Here is a 15,480-nt window from a genome sequence, read left to right on the forward strand (position 1 = left end):
ATTTATTTTTAATAGATCATACAAGCACAAGTTTGGTTCGTTGCCATGGGCCAAGGCAAAAAAAAATTCTTGCATCACGAATGTTGGGAAGTTGTGAAGGATTGTTCGAGATTCAAAATTATTCCCACAGGTCTGGCGGTTGTGTTGAATGAGACGCCGCTCCACGATTCGCCATCAACCGATTCGCCATTGGACTCCCCAATGGAAACGGAGTCACCATCCCACGTCCGTCGAGACCTATTGGGAGAAAAGCGGCAAAGGCCAAGAGAGGGAGCACTTCGAACAATGAATTTGTATAATTTTTGGAGCAAATAGCTAAGAACACCGCACTAAGAATTAAGAGAGCCTTGAAAAGAGAAAAGGCGAATATGGCACGACAGGAAGCATTTGCAATTCAATAGCAGCAAGCACAAGAAAAACACGTGGAGGATAGAGAGATGAAAATCATGGTCATGGATACAAGCCATATGTCTCCTGAAACAAAGGCCTATTGGAAGCTAAGACGAAGGGATGTGATGAGAAGAAAACGTTTCCAGGACAACGGACCTAGCAATATGTATTGGTTAAATGATCAAAACCATTAGGTTGTATTAAAAAATATGCCATATGTATTAATTTGTTGATTGTTTCCTTTTTATTCAATAATGAAAGCATTAAATAACATGACTATTTATTAAAAACATTTGCGCATCAACTTGTTTGTCAGTGATAAAAACTCACTCATTTCAAGTGCCTCTTACCCCAACATCATTGAAGAAAATCTCTAAAAAACCATGTCCAAGTGTCTCTGCTTTCTGTCTCCACAACAGCAAAAGCTATTGGGAACATGCCATTGTTGGCATCAATCCCAACAGCACTTAAAAGTTGTCATGGATGCTGTTCTTTGATGAAAGCCCCATCAAAACCAACCATGGTTCTGCATCCTTCAATAAACTCCTTCCTCAGTTGATCAAAACATATATAAAGCCTCTCAAAAACTGGATCATCTCCCTTCAATGATGTCTTTACTAAAACTGTGCTTCCTGGGTTTTGCTTCTTAAGCTCTTCACAATAATCCCACAACTTTGAATATTGTTCTTCAATGCTTCGTTGAATCCTCTCCTTTGCTAAATTCTTTGCCTTGTAGCATTGGTCCCTAGTAACATCTATACTGTAATGTTTCCTCACTAATGTCATGAACTCAGCAACTGACATGTTATGATTGGTTTTGAGATCCTCATCAAACCTTTTAGCCAACCATTGTGAAGTGGCAAACCTGGTTCTTTAAGATCTGCCACATGTATGAATTGGATGGTATGTCTTCACTTTAACAGTGGGTCATTTCCCAACATGTGCAGCATATAATAACCAAGGACAGTCTTCAAGTTTATCTTCAGATTCATCTGCACCTTCTTGACCTTCTTCACCCTTACCATGCCTCTGACTCTTATCACTCTTACTATGACGCTTTGCCTTATCACCCTTAGCATGCCTATTTGCTTTTTCACCCTTAGTAGGCCTCTTTGCCTTATCACCCTCCTTATTACCATCACATACCAGCCTCACCCTATTATGGTCATTCTTCACAAACCTTATTCTTCTAGCACACCTGCATGCATAGTACTTTATGGCCTCTCTACATTCCTGCATATTAGGAAACTCCAAACTCAAGTGGAATTTTGGATCTAAAAGGTCATGCTGTTTATTGTACTGCTTGAACTTTGGCTGCCTCAAACCTCTCTTCTTCCCATCTTCATCTCCACTATCTTCATGCAAACTCTCTAAGTCTGATGTATTAAAACCATCAGTGTCACTCTCACCTGGTTCTTTATGTCCATCATCTTGCTATTCAGTTACAACATACCTATGAAAATTCATGTTGTCCTCTTCATCACTTTGCTCAAACTCACTATCTATGAAATCATCATCTTCTTCCTTATCCTCCCCACCTTGCTCAGCTTCATCATTTTCTACATCAACTTCTTCCTTTGCCTCACCAAATTCTTCATCTATCTCAGCATCCACGAACTCATGTTGCCTATTTTCTTCATCACCATCATATCCAGGAGCAGTGTGTTCGTCTTCATAATGTTCATCATTTTCACATTTTGCAAAGAGTACTGGGGATTGAACATTTAGAGGCCTAGGTGCTGGATCGTCAATTATGTATAACACAAATAGCTGCCTCGGTTTCACTAACTTCAATGCTCCAAAATAATCCTTATATGTCCTAATTTCAACCCAACCATTTGTCCTGTGCTTGTAATAGTATTGAATGTTCTGCTCATCATAACCAAGGTGTTTAACCAGTTCAAATAACTCAAGCATTGAAACCTCATCTGCATCTTGCCTATCAACCCATTGTACAATACCTCCCATATATAAACCATCAACAAAATAGGCCCCATGGTGTACTTCAAGTGTGAACATGTCAGGATTAGCTGCACAACAATAAAGTTTCTCATTAATTTACTATCTACCCTATACAATACAATATACATTTACTATCTACCCTATACAATACCATATACAGTACATTACTATTTACTCTATACAATACAATACAATACAATACAAACTCAGACAAAGAACCTGACAAACAATAAACAAACAACATGCATAAGGACAACATTCACAACCCAACCTAAGTCTCAGTCAACAAACAACAACCATAGGGACCACTTTCTTCCTTTTATTATGCTTTTTCATCAAGTCCAGCAATGAAATCCGATAGTAAAACCCAAACAATTGCATCAAACAAATAAACTAAAGCACGCTACTTACTGTATATGGGAGCTTTCCCACCATCTCTTATTTTTATTCTGCCTTTACTGTCGCACTTTCGTTTGGAATCTTCAAGTCACAAAATATCTCCCAAAATCGAATCTCTCAGTCGCAGTTTGTCTTTCTCACCCTTTTTCGAATCCTTCAGTCTATTTCTCTGTTTCACTCCCACCCTTTTTCTAATCTTCAGTCGCTTTCTCTCTTTCACTCTCATCCTTTTTCAAAACCCTAACTCTGATTTGGGAATGGATTTGGGAATTGACCTTCAAACGATTCAGTCAAAGGGGGCTGAGGGCTGAGGGTATAGAATGGCGATATTACCCTCATCAGACGCCTCACGTGCCTTTTCACGTGGTGTTTTTGAAGGGCATTTGGATGGAATTGGGGAAAAACTAACGGCATGGGTGAAATTGGCGATTCCTTTTAATTCGAAGGCTAAATTGGCTGAAAAAATAATCCATGGGGGAACATTTCGATAGTCGATATAGTCCAGGAGGATTTTCGGCCGTTTACCCTTATTCAAATAGAAGGATGTGTTGTAAAATTTACGGTCTAGCCTATTGAAAAATGATTTTAATTTGCAAGTTGTGTGCAAAAAAACCTCCTTCCATTCCAAACTTTGCCCAAAAAATAAACGTTTTCTTTTTATCAATGGGAAAAAGAGAATTGAACTAGGGCTCTTTTGGCAATTCTTTCAAGAAATACCGCTAAACTAATTGCTAATCGGTAGAAATTGGACGTCCAAGTTTACAATATGCCTTATACCATCATGGAAAAAAATTCCTAGAAATATAATCATCCAGAGTTAGACATTGGTGCTTATAGAATGGAGTTTGTTGTTGAGACTTTGAGTTCGACTACATTGTTGGTTCTTCAATTGAGATATATATATATATATATATATATATATATATTTGTTGCTAAATTGAATTCTCATGATTGTGTTAAACAAAATAACCTGGTCCCTATTGGTTTCGTTATTTGGAATGTATACATGGCATATGGGAGCGCAAGTCATAGTCAATAATAAAGCAACACAAACAAACCACTAGAGAAGCAGAGGGCCAAAGAATCAAAATCTCATAACAAAAAAACAATACCATTGTCAGAGTCAATCAGTCAATGTGGCCGCGCGCGCACAACTGATTCAACACTTAAAAAGACTTTAGTTGAATATAACATGGTTGATAAATAAACTGAATCCGCCCAAACTTATTACAAAAATGAAAATTGCTACCTAAAGCATGATTGCATGCTCCAACTTTCCAAAAGTATGAAAACTTTAAGTCACCGAAGAGAAGTGTTGATGATCTCATTCTTCCGACGGCCTTTGCCCCAAAACTGAAATGTCTTCATATCGTTTCTGCACAAAGAAAGAAAACATCAAGTTCTGACGTAAAACTCGTAAGGATCTCCAGTTACGGCGATCAAAATCGAGAAATTCTCACAAGTACATTAAATATTGAGAATGCTGTAAACCACTTGCTGCCAAAGTATCTCAACTGCAAAGGATGCAAATGCAGAACAATATAAATTCCTATGGATGTGGAAAGCAACAGAACTGATCTCAATTGTGGCCAGACTAATTTAAAAAAATTCCAATTGGTTTGATGCGGGTGAGGTCTGCAAGGAAGAGCAAGAAATGCCAAATAAACATTCCCCCAAAAACTTGTATCCAACAAATTGGGAAAGACGTGTTCCTCTATAAACGGCACCGACTAAACTCTCTACCAAACACGTACATCCGGGACCCAATTAACATCCAAACAAGCATATATGCACAACCATATAAACATGTTCAGAACCTCCAGCCATGGGCTAAAAAGTGTCTTTAGTGAAAAACCAAAAAACCAGCATGCATTAACAGAAGGGAGAATGGGTAAAAGCAATACATATGGTATTTACAATTTTAAATTTTCACCCAAATCTGTATGTAACCCATAAAGCAACACATAGATACATTCATACATATAATTCTTCAAGCCTACATATTATTTCCAAACTGGAAATGCAAAACATACTAATATACATGGATCAAGTGCATGCAAACTACCAAAAGTAAATAAACTATAAAATAGCTGCCATACCCCAACATTGTTGTACTCCCACAGCTTATGAACTCCATAATCTACAGCCTGAAACCGATAAATCAGGTACGTAAGAACACTATGATATTTGTTCTTCATTTACAAAACAACACAAATCAAATGACACTCAGCTTATACACCAAAACAAAAGCAAAAAAATTCAGCAAGCAGAGAAAGAACTCAAACAGGAATATGCATATATCCCAAAATTCTGAAAAATACTTAATCTACAACTGAAATGCAAATCCAGTCACTATATATGAGCCTCGACTTGATGAATTTAGCAACTCTACGTTAACATTGCATATATGAACAGATATGAAACCAATTTATAGAGTTCGAGGTAGAAAAAGAATTGCTAAAAATCTATTAAATCGCAATAAACAATATCAAATTTCATCACTAACACAATAATAAAAATAACCGCTCCCGTTTAATTCCAAGGCCAATTAAATAAATACCACAAACTAAACTGAAATCTCTGAGCTTCATACTAGACTAAGTTGACCTAATCGCAAATCAATCACCTTTAATTTCCTCAGATTTCCTAGCAACCAAACAGATCATAAGAGAGACAGAACAAAAACTAAAAGGAGATGTTCAGTGAGGAAAATCATAATCTAAAGCTGCAAAAGGCTCACCCGCTCGCCGAGGAAAGCGCCGGCGATGACAAAGGTGACGTAGACGGAGTTGCGGCGCATGATGACCCTGTAAATGCCTTCGAAGAGGCCTCCACCGCTTCTTCGAGCTGCTGAATTCATGGCGATCTGTGCGAGTCTCCTTCACTTGCTTCTGGTTTGAGCTGCGAGGTAGGATTTTGGTCAGAGCTCTGGCGTCGTCGAAATGGGAACGAGACTTGGATGAGTAATATGCTTTTGGATTTGGGAAACGGGTGGTTTGGACCGGTCCGCTAGAGGGTTGCAACGGTTTGGCGCGGTTCGTTTGGACCGGGGTTTTGTGGGCTTTCAGGTATTGGACCATGTTCACCAATAGTGGGCTTAACGATCATTAAATTGATGCTTCAATTTTTTTTTCTCAATAAAAAAATTGGAAAATGAAAAAAGAAACAAGATGTATGGTACGTACTATGGTGCTTTTTCGCCCAATAAAAAAGAGTGATAAATTTTATGGGGGTGTATTCAATTAGGATTATGAAGTGTTTAACAAGATTTTAAAATTTCGAGTGTATTTAATTTGAATTTAAACAAACTTTAAAAGAGGTTTTACAAGTCTTGGTGTATTCAATTCCGACTTGTTTGAACTTTTAAAAAGTCTATTCAAATATGGGTGTATTTAATTAGGATTATAAAAAATTTGAATCAAATCTCCATATGTGAAGGTATGCTCCCTATTGTTTCTTCGATCAATACCTCGTTGGGTTTTCTTTTTCCATGATTTTTCTTCATCGTGTTTTCCTTGTTATTAGGGCATAGGTTGGGGTTAGAGTTTATGCTTATAATTTTATTTCATGTTTTTGAAGAAAAAAATGTTATAAATTTGACTTTTTATTTCATGTTGTTTTAAATTTTATTCACGTTGGTACAAATCAAGTATCAGAACATCTCTTGAAATTGGATCACCATTAGATACATTGACAGCAATGCTACTATATAAAATAATTTTACTTTGTATACTTTCCATCTTTATTTATTTATTTATAATTTGTTACATGTATTATTAACAGAGACATTGATAGGGAGGAGTTTAATAAAGTCATGGCTCTGATGAGATCTCAAAGCAAACAAAACAAGGATGGCCACAGGCTCAAAGTTTTTGTAGAAGACGGAGGCCTACTTGAGGACTTCTTTGGCAAAAATGGCAAAAAAGGTCTCTCACATGAAACATTTGAGTTTTTTTCCTCTGGCAGTCGGCTGATCTTTTTCCATTTGTTTTTCTTCTATCGTTTTCTAAATTTGAAGTCTGGAATAAAAGCCATACAAATCTTAAGAAAGTTTATTAAAAAACTATATAGAAGTCTTATGAAAGTCTATCAAGTTCTATATGAATTATAGAGTCCCGATCTCTTGGACTACAGGAGTCCAAGAGATTGTGGTCACCCACCGTTGGATATTAATCCAATGGTTCAAAAAAGTTTCTTAAAAGGAGTGCAAGAATGAGTGATCCGTTGAATTTACATCCAACGGTGAGTGACCACAAATATCTTGGACCCCTGTAGTCCAAGAGATCAGGACTGATGAATTATAAAGTTCCATCAAGTTCTATGAAAGCTGGCACTTAAACAAAATCTTTTTAGACGCTCTAGAATCCTAATTGAATACACCCCCCAAGAGAGTATTTGGTTACCCACTCAGATTTCAGGTTGTGCTTACCCAATTGTTCTAAATAAATTAATAAAATGATCATGTGTCAAACATTTCTAGAGCGGAAGGATTCAAACCTTTGGATAATCGCACCAAAATCCGTTGCCTTAGCACTTGACCAAGCCCATTTATAGACACTAATATTGGTACCAGTTAAGGGTGCAAGTTGGATTGGAAATTCTGATTCCTACCGACTTTGATTCAAAATTTTCCGATTTTGGCTAGTCGAAATCAATTCTTACATCTGAAATCCAAAATTCGAAAATTCCGAAAAACAATGGATTGGAATTGGAATGTATTTCAATATTTTGAAACCTCCGAATTCTGAAATATATTAGGGTTTCAAGCTTAGACTATACATAATGACTAATTTTATGTTGAACTAAATATGACTTAAATGGCCAAATAGACATAGACGAGTAATTTCATAAATAATAAACTAAATATAAGTAGTAACATATAATAGTTTTTGAACTTTTTGTATGATTTTTCATTTTTGAGTCAATTTTAATCTTTCAAATCATTGGATATGTTTTAAAATTTTAACTATTTTTTGAAATTTCTGAAATATGTAAGTTTCAAAAATTTTCAAAAATTCTTAATTAGAATGGATGTTGAAGTTTCAAAATTTTTTGAAATGGAATTGGAAAAGAATTTTTATTTCGATTTTTTTTGGATTGGAATTCCATGACAAGGGCTTGTCTACGGCAGTGATCGATTAATTTCAAAGGGAGGGCTCCACAGAAGCTATCAAGAGTGACTAGTTTAGGGTAAGTAGTAGGGACTCCGTCTACAGCACCTTGGAGGGTTAATAAGCCAAAGCTAGAGATATGGAGTGTGAAAGGTTGAAATGGAATGGCCTTACTTTTTCTTTTCCTTTATTTATCTTTAATGGCAGCTTAATTAAGTGTAGTATTCGATTTGGTTCGTTCAAAAACCAACCCTAATACTGATTGTGCATCAACTTCGATCTAAATATCTATTAAAAGGAGTTGTTCATACATAAAATCATAATTATTGATATAAGCCTTTTCTAAATAAAAAAAGAAACCCTTTGACATGATATAAGCAGAAGTGGTGTAGAATATTCAAAAATCATAGTCGATGTGCTTTATATATATATATATATATATATGAAATGGTTTCAAGATATTCAGCCAATTGTGTTGGTTGTGGGAGATCATTGACAAAATCGTAGCCAATAACTTAATATGATTACGGTTTGAAGGATAGCCACACCTTAGTTTAGCATTCCACAATTAACACTCAAACTCGTTTAGGTAGTTTAGTCATGAATACATTTAAAAAAAGTAGTATTAGGGAGAATTTTTTTCTCTCAAGAAAATATGAAAAATAAAACAAGTGACTACAGCATCAACATTGTAATTTTTGCCAAAAGGAAAATCAAGTGCTGTTTGCTCCTGATTCGTGGTGCACACAGAACATACAACGCAAGAGTACAAACACCAACTCAACTCGTCAACGCGAGCACAGAGAGTATTCATTCACCTCCCACCGGCTGTCAAATCCTTGTCTTGCCGACTCGTCAACACCGTAGTAGCGTAACCCAATACCCCAGCTTTTCACTTTTCTTCACCACTTTACTCTTTAACTCTCCTGCCAATCCCTTATTTTCACAAAGCTCACAACCCCACCTGGCCATGGAGTTAGCAAAAGGACTGAGAGAGATTCAGAAGCTGGAGGGTCACACAGATAAGGTCTGGAGCCTCGCATGGAACCCAGTAACTGGTGTTGCCGGAATCCCCCTTTCCTTCGCTTCATGTAGTGGTGACAAGACCGTCCGTATTTGGGAACACAACCCCTCTAGCTCCACTTCTTCGTGGGATTGCAAGGTTACCCATCTTTTTATTTTGATTTTTTTTTTCCTTATTTTGTTAAATGGGACAATTTGTTATGGAATTTTCAATTTTGGGTTGCAGGCAGTTTTGGATGAAACTCACACTAGAACCGTCCGATCGTGCGCTTGGTCCCCATCTGGGAAATTTTTGGCCACTGCCAGCTTCGACGCCACCACTGCAATTTGGGAAAATGTTGGGGGTGATTATGAATGTGTGTCCACTTTAGAGGTATGAGGTATCTTTGTTAATGACATTGAAAGATTCTCGCTTTACTTCAATCGATCAACTTTACAAGTTGGGTTCTTTTGGTTTTTGTTAGTAAAGGTGTTTTTGTGTATAGGGTCATGAAAACGAAGTGAAAAGTGTGAGTTGGAATCCATCTGGGTCTCTGCTTGCGACTTGTGGCCGGGATAAAACTGTATGGATATGGGAAGTGCAACCCGGAAATGAGTTTGATTGTGTTGCAGTGTTGCAAGGCCATACACAAGATGTGAAGATGGTTCAGTGGCATCCAAGCAGGAATCTTATATTTTCTTGTAGCTATGATAACACTGTCAAGGTAAAGTTTAGAGGTTTAAGTGCTTTTCCTACCTTCCCTACTACTGTCCCACAAAAATGATTATTTTTTCGTTAATTATGTATCAAGAAGATTGGATACTTTTTTTCTGATGCCGTACCATATTTCTTGCAGATATGGGCAGATGAAGGTGATGATGATGATTGGGCGTGTGTTCAAACATTAGGTGAAACTAACAAGTACTACGTCTTAGCCTCTCTGTGTCTCTAAATTTTCTGCTTCATCATTCCTTCTTCAGAATTATTCCCTTCTTTTATGTAATAGTTTCCATAACGTGTGTGTAGTTCTTCTCTCCGAAGCACCTTATGGTTAATGAGGTCATGTTTCTGACTAATTGATTTGATATGGACGACTAAGAAGTGCAGTGGGTGCAATGCATCTGAACTGTTCATAATTTAAAAGAAATATGAACTCATCTAAGGACTGCAGGATATTTTTTTTTTTAATATGATACATGGCCTCTATTGATTATTCTGAACCAGTTGAGTTTGTAGAACTGCTAGCAATTTTTGTCAAAATATATCTTTTAGTCTAATTCAGCTTAACCGGTTTTCTTGTTAGTGGTCACTCTTCTACTGTCTGGGCTTTATCGTTTAATGATGGTGGAGACAAAATGGTTACCTGCAGGTAAGCAGAAGTTTTTTCTCATTTTTTATGTTTCATTGGTTTTGATACCAAAACACCATTTATAAGAGCATCTATGCAAAACGGAAATTTGAAATTTTGAACAGTACTCAAAAGGAGAAATAAAATAACAATGTGATGATTTTGCAGTGACGATCTTACTTTAAAGATATGGGGAACAGACAATGAAAAGATGCAATCTACGGATGACTTTGTACCATGGTGAGGAACATGCTCCATTAGAATGATTTCTTTTCATTTTAGAATCCCTGAATTTGGTCTTTCAGTTATGTGAATTATTTGATCTTGTTTTAAATATTTTAAACCAGATGTTATAGGTTTTGTTTTAGAGTGGGGATATTTAATAGGTTGTACCATGACATATCCATTAGACTCAGCTTTGACCAAAAAAAAAAAAAATCCATTAGACTCAGCATTAGCACTGGGCAGTGATGTAGGCTACATTTGCATTTACAGAAATAGATGAATCTGAATAGCCTTTTTTTTTTTCTCTCTCTCTCCCCCTCCCTTCCCTCATATATTTGTTTGGATTTATACTTCTTTTTGTTTCCTTTATTTACTTATGAGTTTTGAGTTCCTCTTCATAGTCTTTCTCTAATTGTGAACACTCAAGCATCCTGACACTTGCACCCTCCACCATTGTTTCTGTTGAATACGATGCTTTCATATTCAATTATATGTGATCGTTCATGCATTTGAAACTTTATATGTTTCCTAGACAGACAGTGCATTGTATAGAAAGAGAAGGGTATATGTCATCCTGGGTTGCCCAAGTAATTTGTCGTTTAGTTGTCCCAAAAAAATATAATTTTTCGTTTTGCGAATAAGTCCATGTTGAGCTTGAAGTAAGGGACATATGTGCATGATTGAAGAATTAGAAAATCATCTACATGATCTGACCTAGCTATTATTGCCTCTTACATGAATGAATTTATTATTTTCAGAAGAATGTGCTTTCAATGGGTTGAAAAATTTGAAACCAGTGGCCATGCCATCCCCACATTTAATTGGATTAAAAAACTCTTGGTCAAGATTCCTAATTGTGCCTGATAGTCAGGATATGCTAAGTTTACCTGGAAAATTTTGGAGGGTTCTCATTTTTTTTTCATTTTGAAGTGTGTTTGTTTGAGATGTTTCTGAGGCTTTACAGTTACAAGTGCTGTGTTGTTTTAGTGTTATTGTAGTTGCAACATAGAAGTCAGCTGCTTTTGAATGGAATTAAATAATGTGGTTCTACTCTATGTGTTGATAACACTGTTTCATTATCAGTTCCATGGAAAATTGTTTTAGATCCATTTAGTATGAGGCCAAGGAATTAATTGAATAAATGATTTGTTTAGTAGAGTGCTAACATTTTGGTTGTAATTCATTTGTGTTTTCTTGTCGCACTGATAAGATGATTCTCTCTTTTGGTTTTGTCAGGAGACATCTTTGCACTCTTTCAGGTTATCATGATCGGACAATATTTTCAGTTCATTGGTCAAGGTAATGGAACCAAAGAAATAGTTCCAATTGTTGAGGGTCTTTGGTAAAGATTATAAAATATAAGAAAGAATAAAGATGAACTATTTAATAGGGAAGTTTACGGGAATTACTTAAGATCTTTATTCAATATAAGATAGTGTAGCAATCTGCGCAAAATATAAGGTAAACATGGCTGCATTGGTTCGATTGAGTTTACTAGTTTAATTAGTTTATTGTTTGATTCACCAAATAAGATTTTGATTAATCCCAAATATTGATTTATATTTAATTGAAAAATGACAGGGACAATATCATTGCCAGTGGAGCTGCTGATGACACGATAAGATTTTTTGTGGAGAATGATGATAAAGATGGTTTGGTATGTCGTAATCTTTCACCCCCATTGATTGTATTAGAATTTGTATCACCAGTGAAATGGCCTAATATCTCCATTAGTTGTGACAGCGAATTGCTAATAAATATTCTCTAGAGCTTGGTGTGGACCAATTAAATTAAGCTCATTGAGTGCTTTGATGATTGGAGCGTCTCTGTTATTTGCTTATTTGGTTTGGGGAGTATTAAATAACCCAATTGTGTGTTTTCGTTCAGGTTGATGGACCTTCGTATAAATTGCTTCTGAAAAAGGAGAAGGCCCATGACATGGATATAAACTCAGTGCAATGGAGCCCTGGGGTAAGATTTCTCGTTCTGCAGATCATTGAAGTTCTGTGAGGTCCTGTTGTTTTCTCTGTGAATGGAGCTTTTGCCAGCTTGGACTGCGTATTGAGGCTTTCCAGCTTGAACTCTAGATTTCTGAGGATCTACTAGAGTCCAGTATTCTTGTGTCTAAATTTTTTTGGTAATTTGTCATTCAAGGTCCACAAGAACTAGGTTCTATGAGTCTTACCTAGTTTTCTGCTACCATTAATGGCACCTATACTCAAATGGCTATCATCACTTGTCCTGGTTCTGTCACCATACTTTCTGCTGTGACTGCTACTATTACCACCACACCCCTATCATAGTCAATACTACCCCTATAGCCAATCATCAAGGACCCCATGGCTATCATTTCAAGCATCACCATTATCGCGCTTAACGCACCAGCACTACCACCAAGTTGAGGACTGCTATGGTTGCTGAGTACTAGTGATGTTCTGCGTAGTTATTACCTACTAAATAATTTGCACATAATACAATTATGGTTGCATCAAATTGCTCACAGGAGCTCTGTTACCGTTTTCCCTTCTTTTTGGATGACTTAAGTTTGTCAATGCTCTCTATACATTAATTCTTTTTAAGTAGTCATGTGAGGGAGAGAGGTTGCTGAATTAACAGGTTACCATGTCTGGAGGAATTTATTTTTTGTATACGAAGTCTAACTTTCATGCATGCACTAACATTTCCCTTGTACATTGCTGTTGAATTTTTCAGGAGGATCGGATTCTTGCTTCGGCAGCTGATGACGGAACGATTAAAATATGGGAGCTGACATCTGCAGGCTGATGAAGGAACCTTTTTCTTTGCTGTTAGAACAATTGTGTAATTGCAAAAGTATTTTCTCTTTTATACTGATCTCGATTTTTGGAAAAACATGAAGTTTAGTATAGTTAGTGAAATGTGACAATTTTTAATGTGAATTAGATGTAATGAATCTTTATGAGAATGAAGATGGCGAAGGTTGAAGCTTACAGTATTGTTTATAGGATGGCTAACAAGATTTGCTTTCAGACATTTCTCTTTCAACTTATTTCCCTCCTCGCCCTCTCTGATGGCGGATTCCTTATTATCCTCTCAGTTAACAATGAATTCTTACATTGTGTTCGAAAATACGATGTCTGGCTTACATGTGTTCTGATCACGTTTACAAACTACATTGTCAGGCAGTGTCCACTGTTAGCTGTATATAGAACTGTCGGCCTATTCTCTAGTTGCTTAAGCTTTTATGACCTAGTGGTTGTCAAACTAACTAAACTAACTAAGCTGACTGGCCGATACCGAACCAATGGCTGTGGCGATTTCTCGAACGGTGTCCAAATGCCCAATTTGTTCTTCATTCACAGGTGGGTGTATGCCCCCAAGAGGACTTAAAAAAAAACATCCTCACTGGTGCAGCAGACAAACAATCGTTCAGAGATGATTGATTTCTCCCTTTATTTTGGTGGTGTTTGTTTGCTGACAGCAAACAATCTATAAGATAAAAACATCAAACAATCCATGCAATAAAATTAGAAAGAGCTTTATATTTCAGAAGTTATGTACAATCCCTGAATGATATATAGCTAAAGAAAATGATAAATGTACCTATTCATGAAAAGCCCAATTTCTAAAGCTGGTTACATACACCATTGTCAGAAAATGCACTCTTCTGGGGCAAATAGAATCATTTTCACTAACAGAAGCCATTCCCATAATATATATAAATTTATAATGTTTCATGTATCAATAATCATAAATATTAAAATATAAAAAAGAGCTTGTATATGATCATAACTATAATTAAAACAAATATAAAGACCTCAGAAAAATGGGAAGATTAATTATTATTGTTATAATTCAACACCTGTTTTCTATTCTTATTCTGGCTGAGTTTTGTCTCCTCCCCTCCTCAATCAAAGCAGAACGAGCAGACATAATCCCACTTGGGAATAAAGAAGCATCAAAAGCAGAACAATCCATCCAATCTTTAAGCAACTCCTCCTGCCCCCATATATCAGGTATCCAAACCTGGCCAGCCACCTCAACCCTATGCTTCTTCAACCTCTCACGTCCACTGTCTTCATCAGCCACATTACTTGGTTCGTGATCTACAACAACAACATCCCCAGCAGCAGAAGCCTGGCCTTCCAAAACTGCAATTTCTTCACTGCTTGACCCATCATTTTCATGCCTCTTTGGTGATTTGCTGCCTTGCTCCATGCAATTGATGTTAGACTTGGAGATTTCCTCAGGTTCTTGTAGGGTTGGAAGAGATTGAGTTTTTTGGTTGATGGATTTTTCCAAAGGGACTTGGTGAGTCATTTGAGATGGTTTTTTTCTCATTCAGTAGGGAAAATGGAAATGAAAAATGTGTGCAAAGCTAGCTAGGTGGTGCTTCTTCTTCTTCTTCTTCTTCTTCTTCTTCGTGTTCAGACTTTTTTCAATTGATGTTCTCTTGTTGAATGGCAGTGTGCACAGGGATATAGCAAGCTGGGAGGGATTTAATTTGCTTGTGTTAATAATGCAACTAGAATGGGTGGGGGGTTAGTGTACACGTCAATGCTTAAAGTTTTTCTCTTCTTCTTTGTTTTCTTTTGTATGGTTAGTGACAACAGTACGTGGCTTGGTTGAGATTTGCTTTGAAGTCCAATTTGTGTGGCTTAGTTCTTGTTTGAAAATGCAAAAAAGAAAGGGAAAAAGGGACTCTCATAATAATAAATCCGACTAGTGGGATTCCTTGGATGGGTTTTAGGAGGATTGTGAGGTTGATGTTGATTTGGGGCCGCATATAATAATAATAAGACATTTGGTTTTTTTTTTTTTTTCCTTTATCAAAATTAAGAAGGAAATGAGTTTTTCTCACGCACGTACTATTAAGGTATTATGAAATTTCGAACTTGAGACCATTAAATCAACAAAACAAAGTTATTTTTTCACTGGTCTAAACTCCATTGACATGCATTTGGATTTGGGAGTTGGTTGTGAAATTTTATTTAGCGAAAAAAGAATTATAAATTTAATGATAATTTGCACACTATTCAATTTTATTCAATACAAGATGGGGA

General features: G+C 36.5%; 3 protein-coding genes across 4 annotated transcripts; 1 reads left to right on the forward strand and 2 right to left on the reverse strand.

Annotated features, from left to right (window-relative positions):
* On the reverse strand, positions 3,823–5,814 carry LOC18771852 (cytochrome b-c1 complex subunit 9). The gene is made up of 3 exons (XM_007202764.2): positions 5,492–5,814; positions 4,851–4,898; positions 3,823–4,126 (listed from the first exon to the last, which is right to left on the reverse strand). Exons 1-3 carry the CDS (start codon positions 5,609–5,611, stop codon positions 4,076–4,078), a joined length of 219 nt encoding a protein of 72 aa, XP_007202826.1. The 5' UTR covers positions 5,612–5,814; the 3' UTR covers positions 3,823–4,075.
* LOC18769859 (protein CIA1) lies at positions 8,546–13,417 on the forward strand. The gene is made up of 10 exons (XM_007202239.2): positions 8,546–9,024; positions 9,112–9,258; positions 9,371–9,589; positions 9,722–9,786; positions 10,169–10,234; positions 10,382–10,453; positions 11,675–11,737; positions 12,020–12,095; positions 12,326–12,409; positions 13,151–13,417. Exons 1-10 carry the CDS (start codon positions 8,833–8,835, stop codon positions 13,220–13,222), a joined length of 1,056 nt encoding a protein of 351 aa, XP_007202301.1. The 5' UTR covers positions 8,546–8,832; the 3' UTR covers positions 13,223–13,417.
* Positions 13,451–15,412, reverse strand: LOC18769376 (protein BIC1). Of its 2 annotated transcripts, none has more exons than XM_007202628.2 (2): positions 14,280–15,408; positions 13,451–13,906 (listed from the first exon to the last, which is right to left on the reverse strand). In XM_007202628.2, the coding sequence occupies exons 1-2, from the start codon at positions 14,756–14,758 to the stop codon at positions 13,870–13,872; spliced, it is 516 nt and encodes a 171-aa protein (XP_007202690.2). In that variant the 5' UTR covers positions 14,759–15,408; the 3' UTR covers positions 13,451–13,869. The 2 variants fall into 2 exon arrangements, with proteins under 2 accessions (XP_007202690.2, XP_020424128.1); XM_020568539.1 differs by lacking the exon at positions 13,451–13,906 and adding an exon at positions 13,923–14,108 and having other exon boundaries at positions 14,280–15,412.

The sequence above is a fragment of the Prunus persica genome, chromosome G7 (genome assembly GCF_000346465.2).
Source record: "Prunus persica cultivar Lovell chromosome G7, Prunus_persica_NCBIv2, whole genome shotgun sequence".
In the NCBI taxonomy this organism is placed as follows: domain Eukaryota; kingdom Viridiplantae; phylum Streptophyta; class Magnoliopsida; order Rosales; family Rosaceae; genus Prunus; species Prunus persica.

Bases quoted from the DNA above. Each gene is read 5' to 3' on its own strand.
- LOC18769376 (XM_020568539.1), bottom strand. From the start codon at position 14,758: ATGAGAAAAAAACCATCTCAAATGACTCACCAAGTCCCTTTGGAAAAA. The intron at 14,109-14,279 runs GTGTTGAATTAT...GGCTTCTGTTAG, and splicing joins AGAATAAGAATAGAAAACAG to TGAAAATGATTCTATTTGCC.
- LOC18769859 (XM_007202239.2), top strand. From the start codon at position 8,833: ATGGAGTTAGCAAAAGGACTGAGAGAGATTCAGAAGCTGGAGGGTCAC. The intron at 10,454-11,674 runs GTGAGGAACATG...TGGTTTTGTCAG, and splicing joins ACGGATGACTTTGTACCATG to GAGACATCTTTGCACTCTTT. The intron at 12,410-13,150 runs GTAAGATTTCTC...TGAATTTTTCAG, and splicing joins CAGTGCAATGGAGCCCTGGG to GAGGATCGGATTCTTGCTTC.
- LOC18771852 (XM_007202764.2), bottom strand. From the start codon at position 5,611: ATGAATTCAGCAGCTCGAAGAAGCGGTGGAGGCCTCTTCGAAGGCATT. The intron at 4,899-5,491 runs GTGAGCCTTTTG...TATCGGTTTCAG, and splicing joins GCGCTTTCCTCGGCGAGCGG to GCTGTAGATTATGGAGTTCA. The intron at 4,127-4,850 runs GTATGGCAGCTA...TTCTTTGTGCAG, and splicing joins GGGAGTACAACAATGTTGGG to AAACGATATGAAGACATTTC.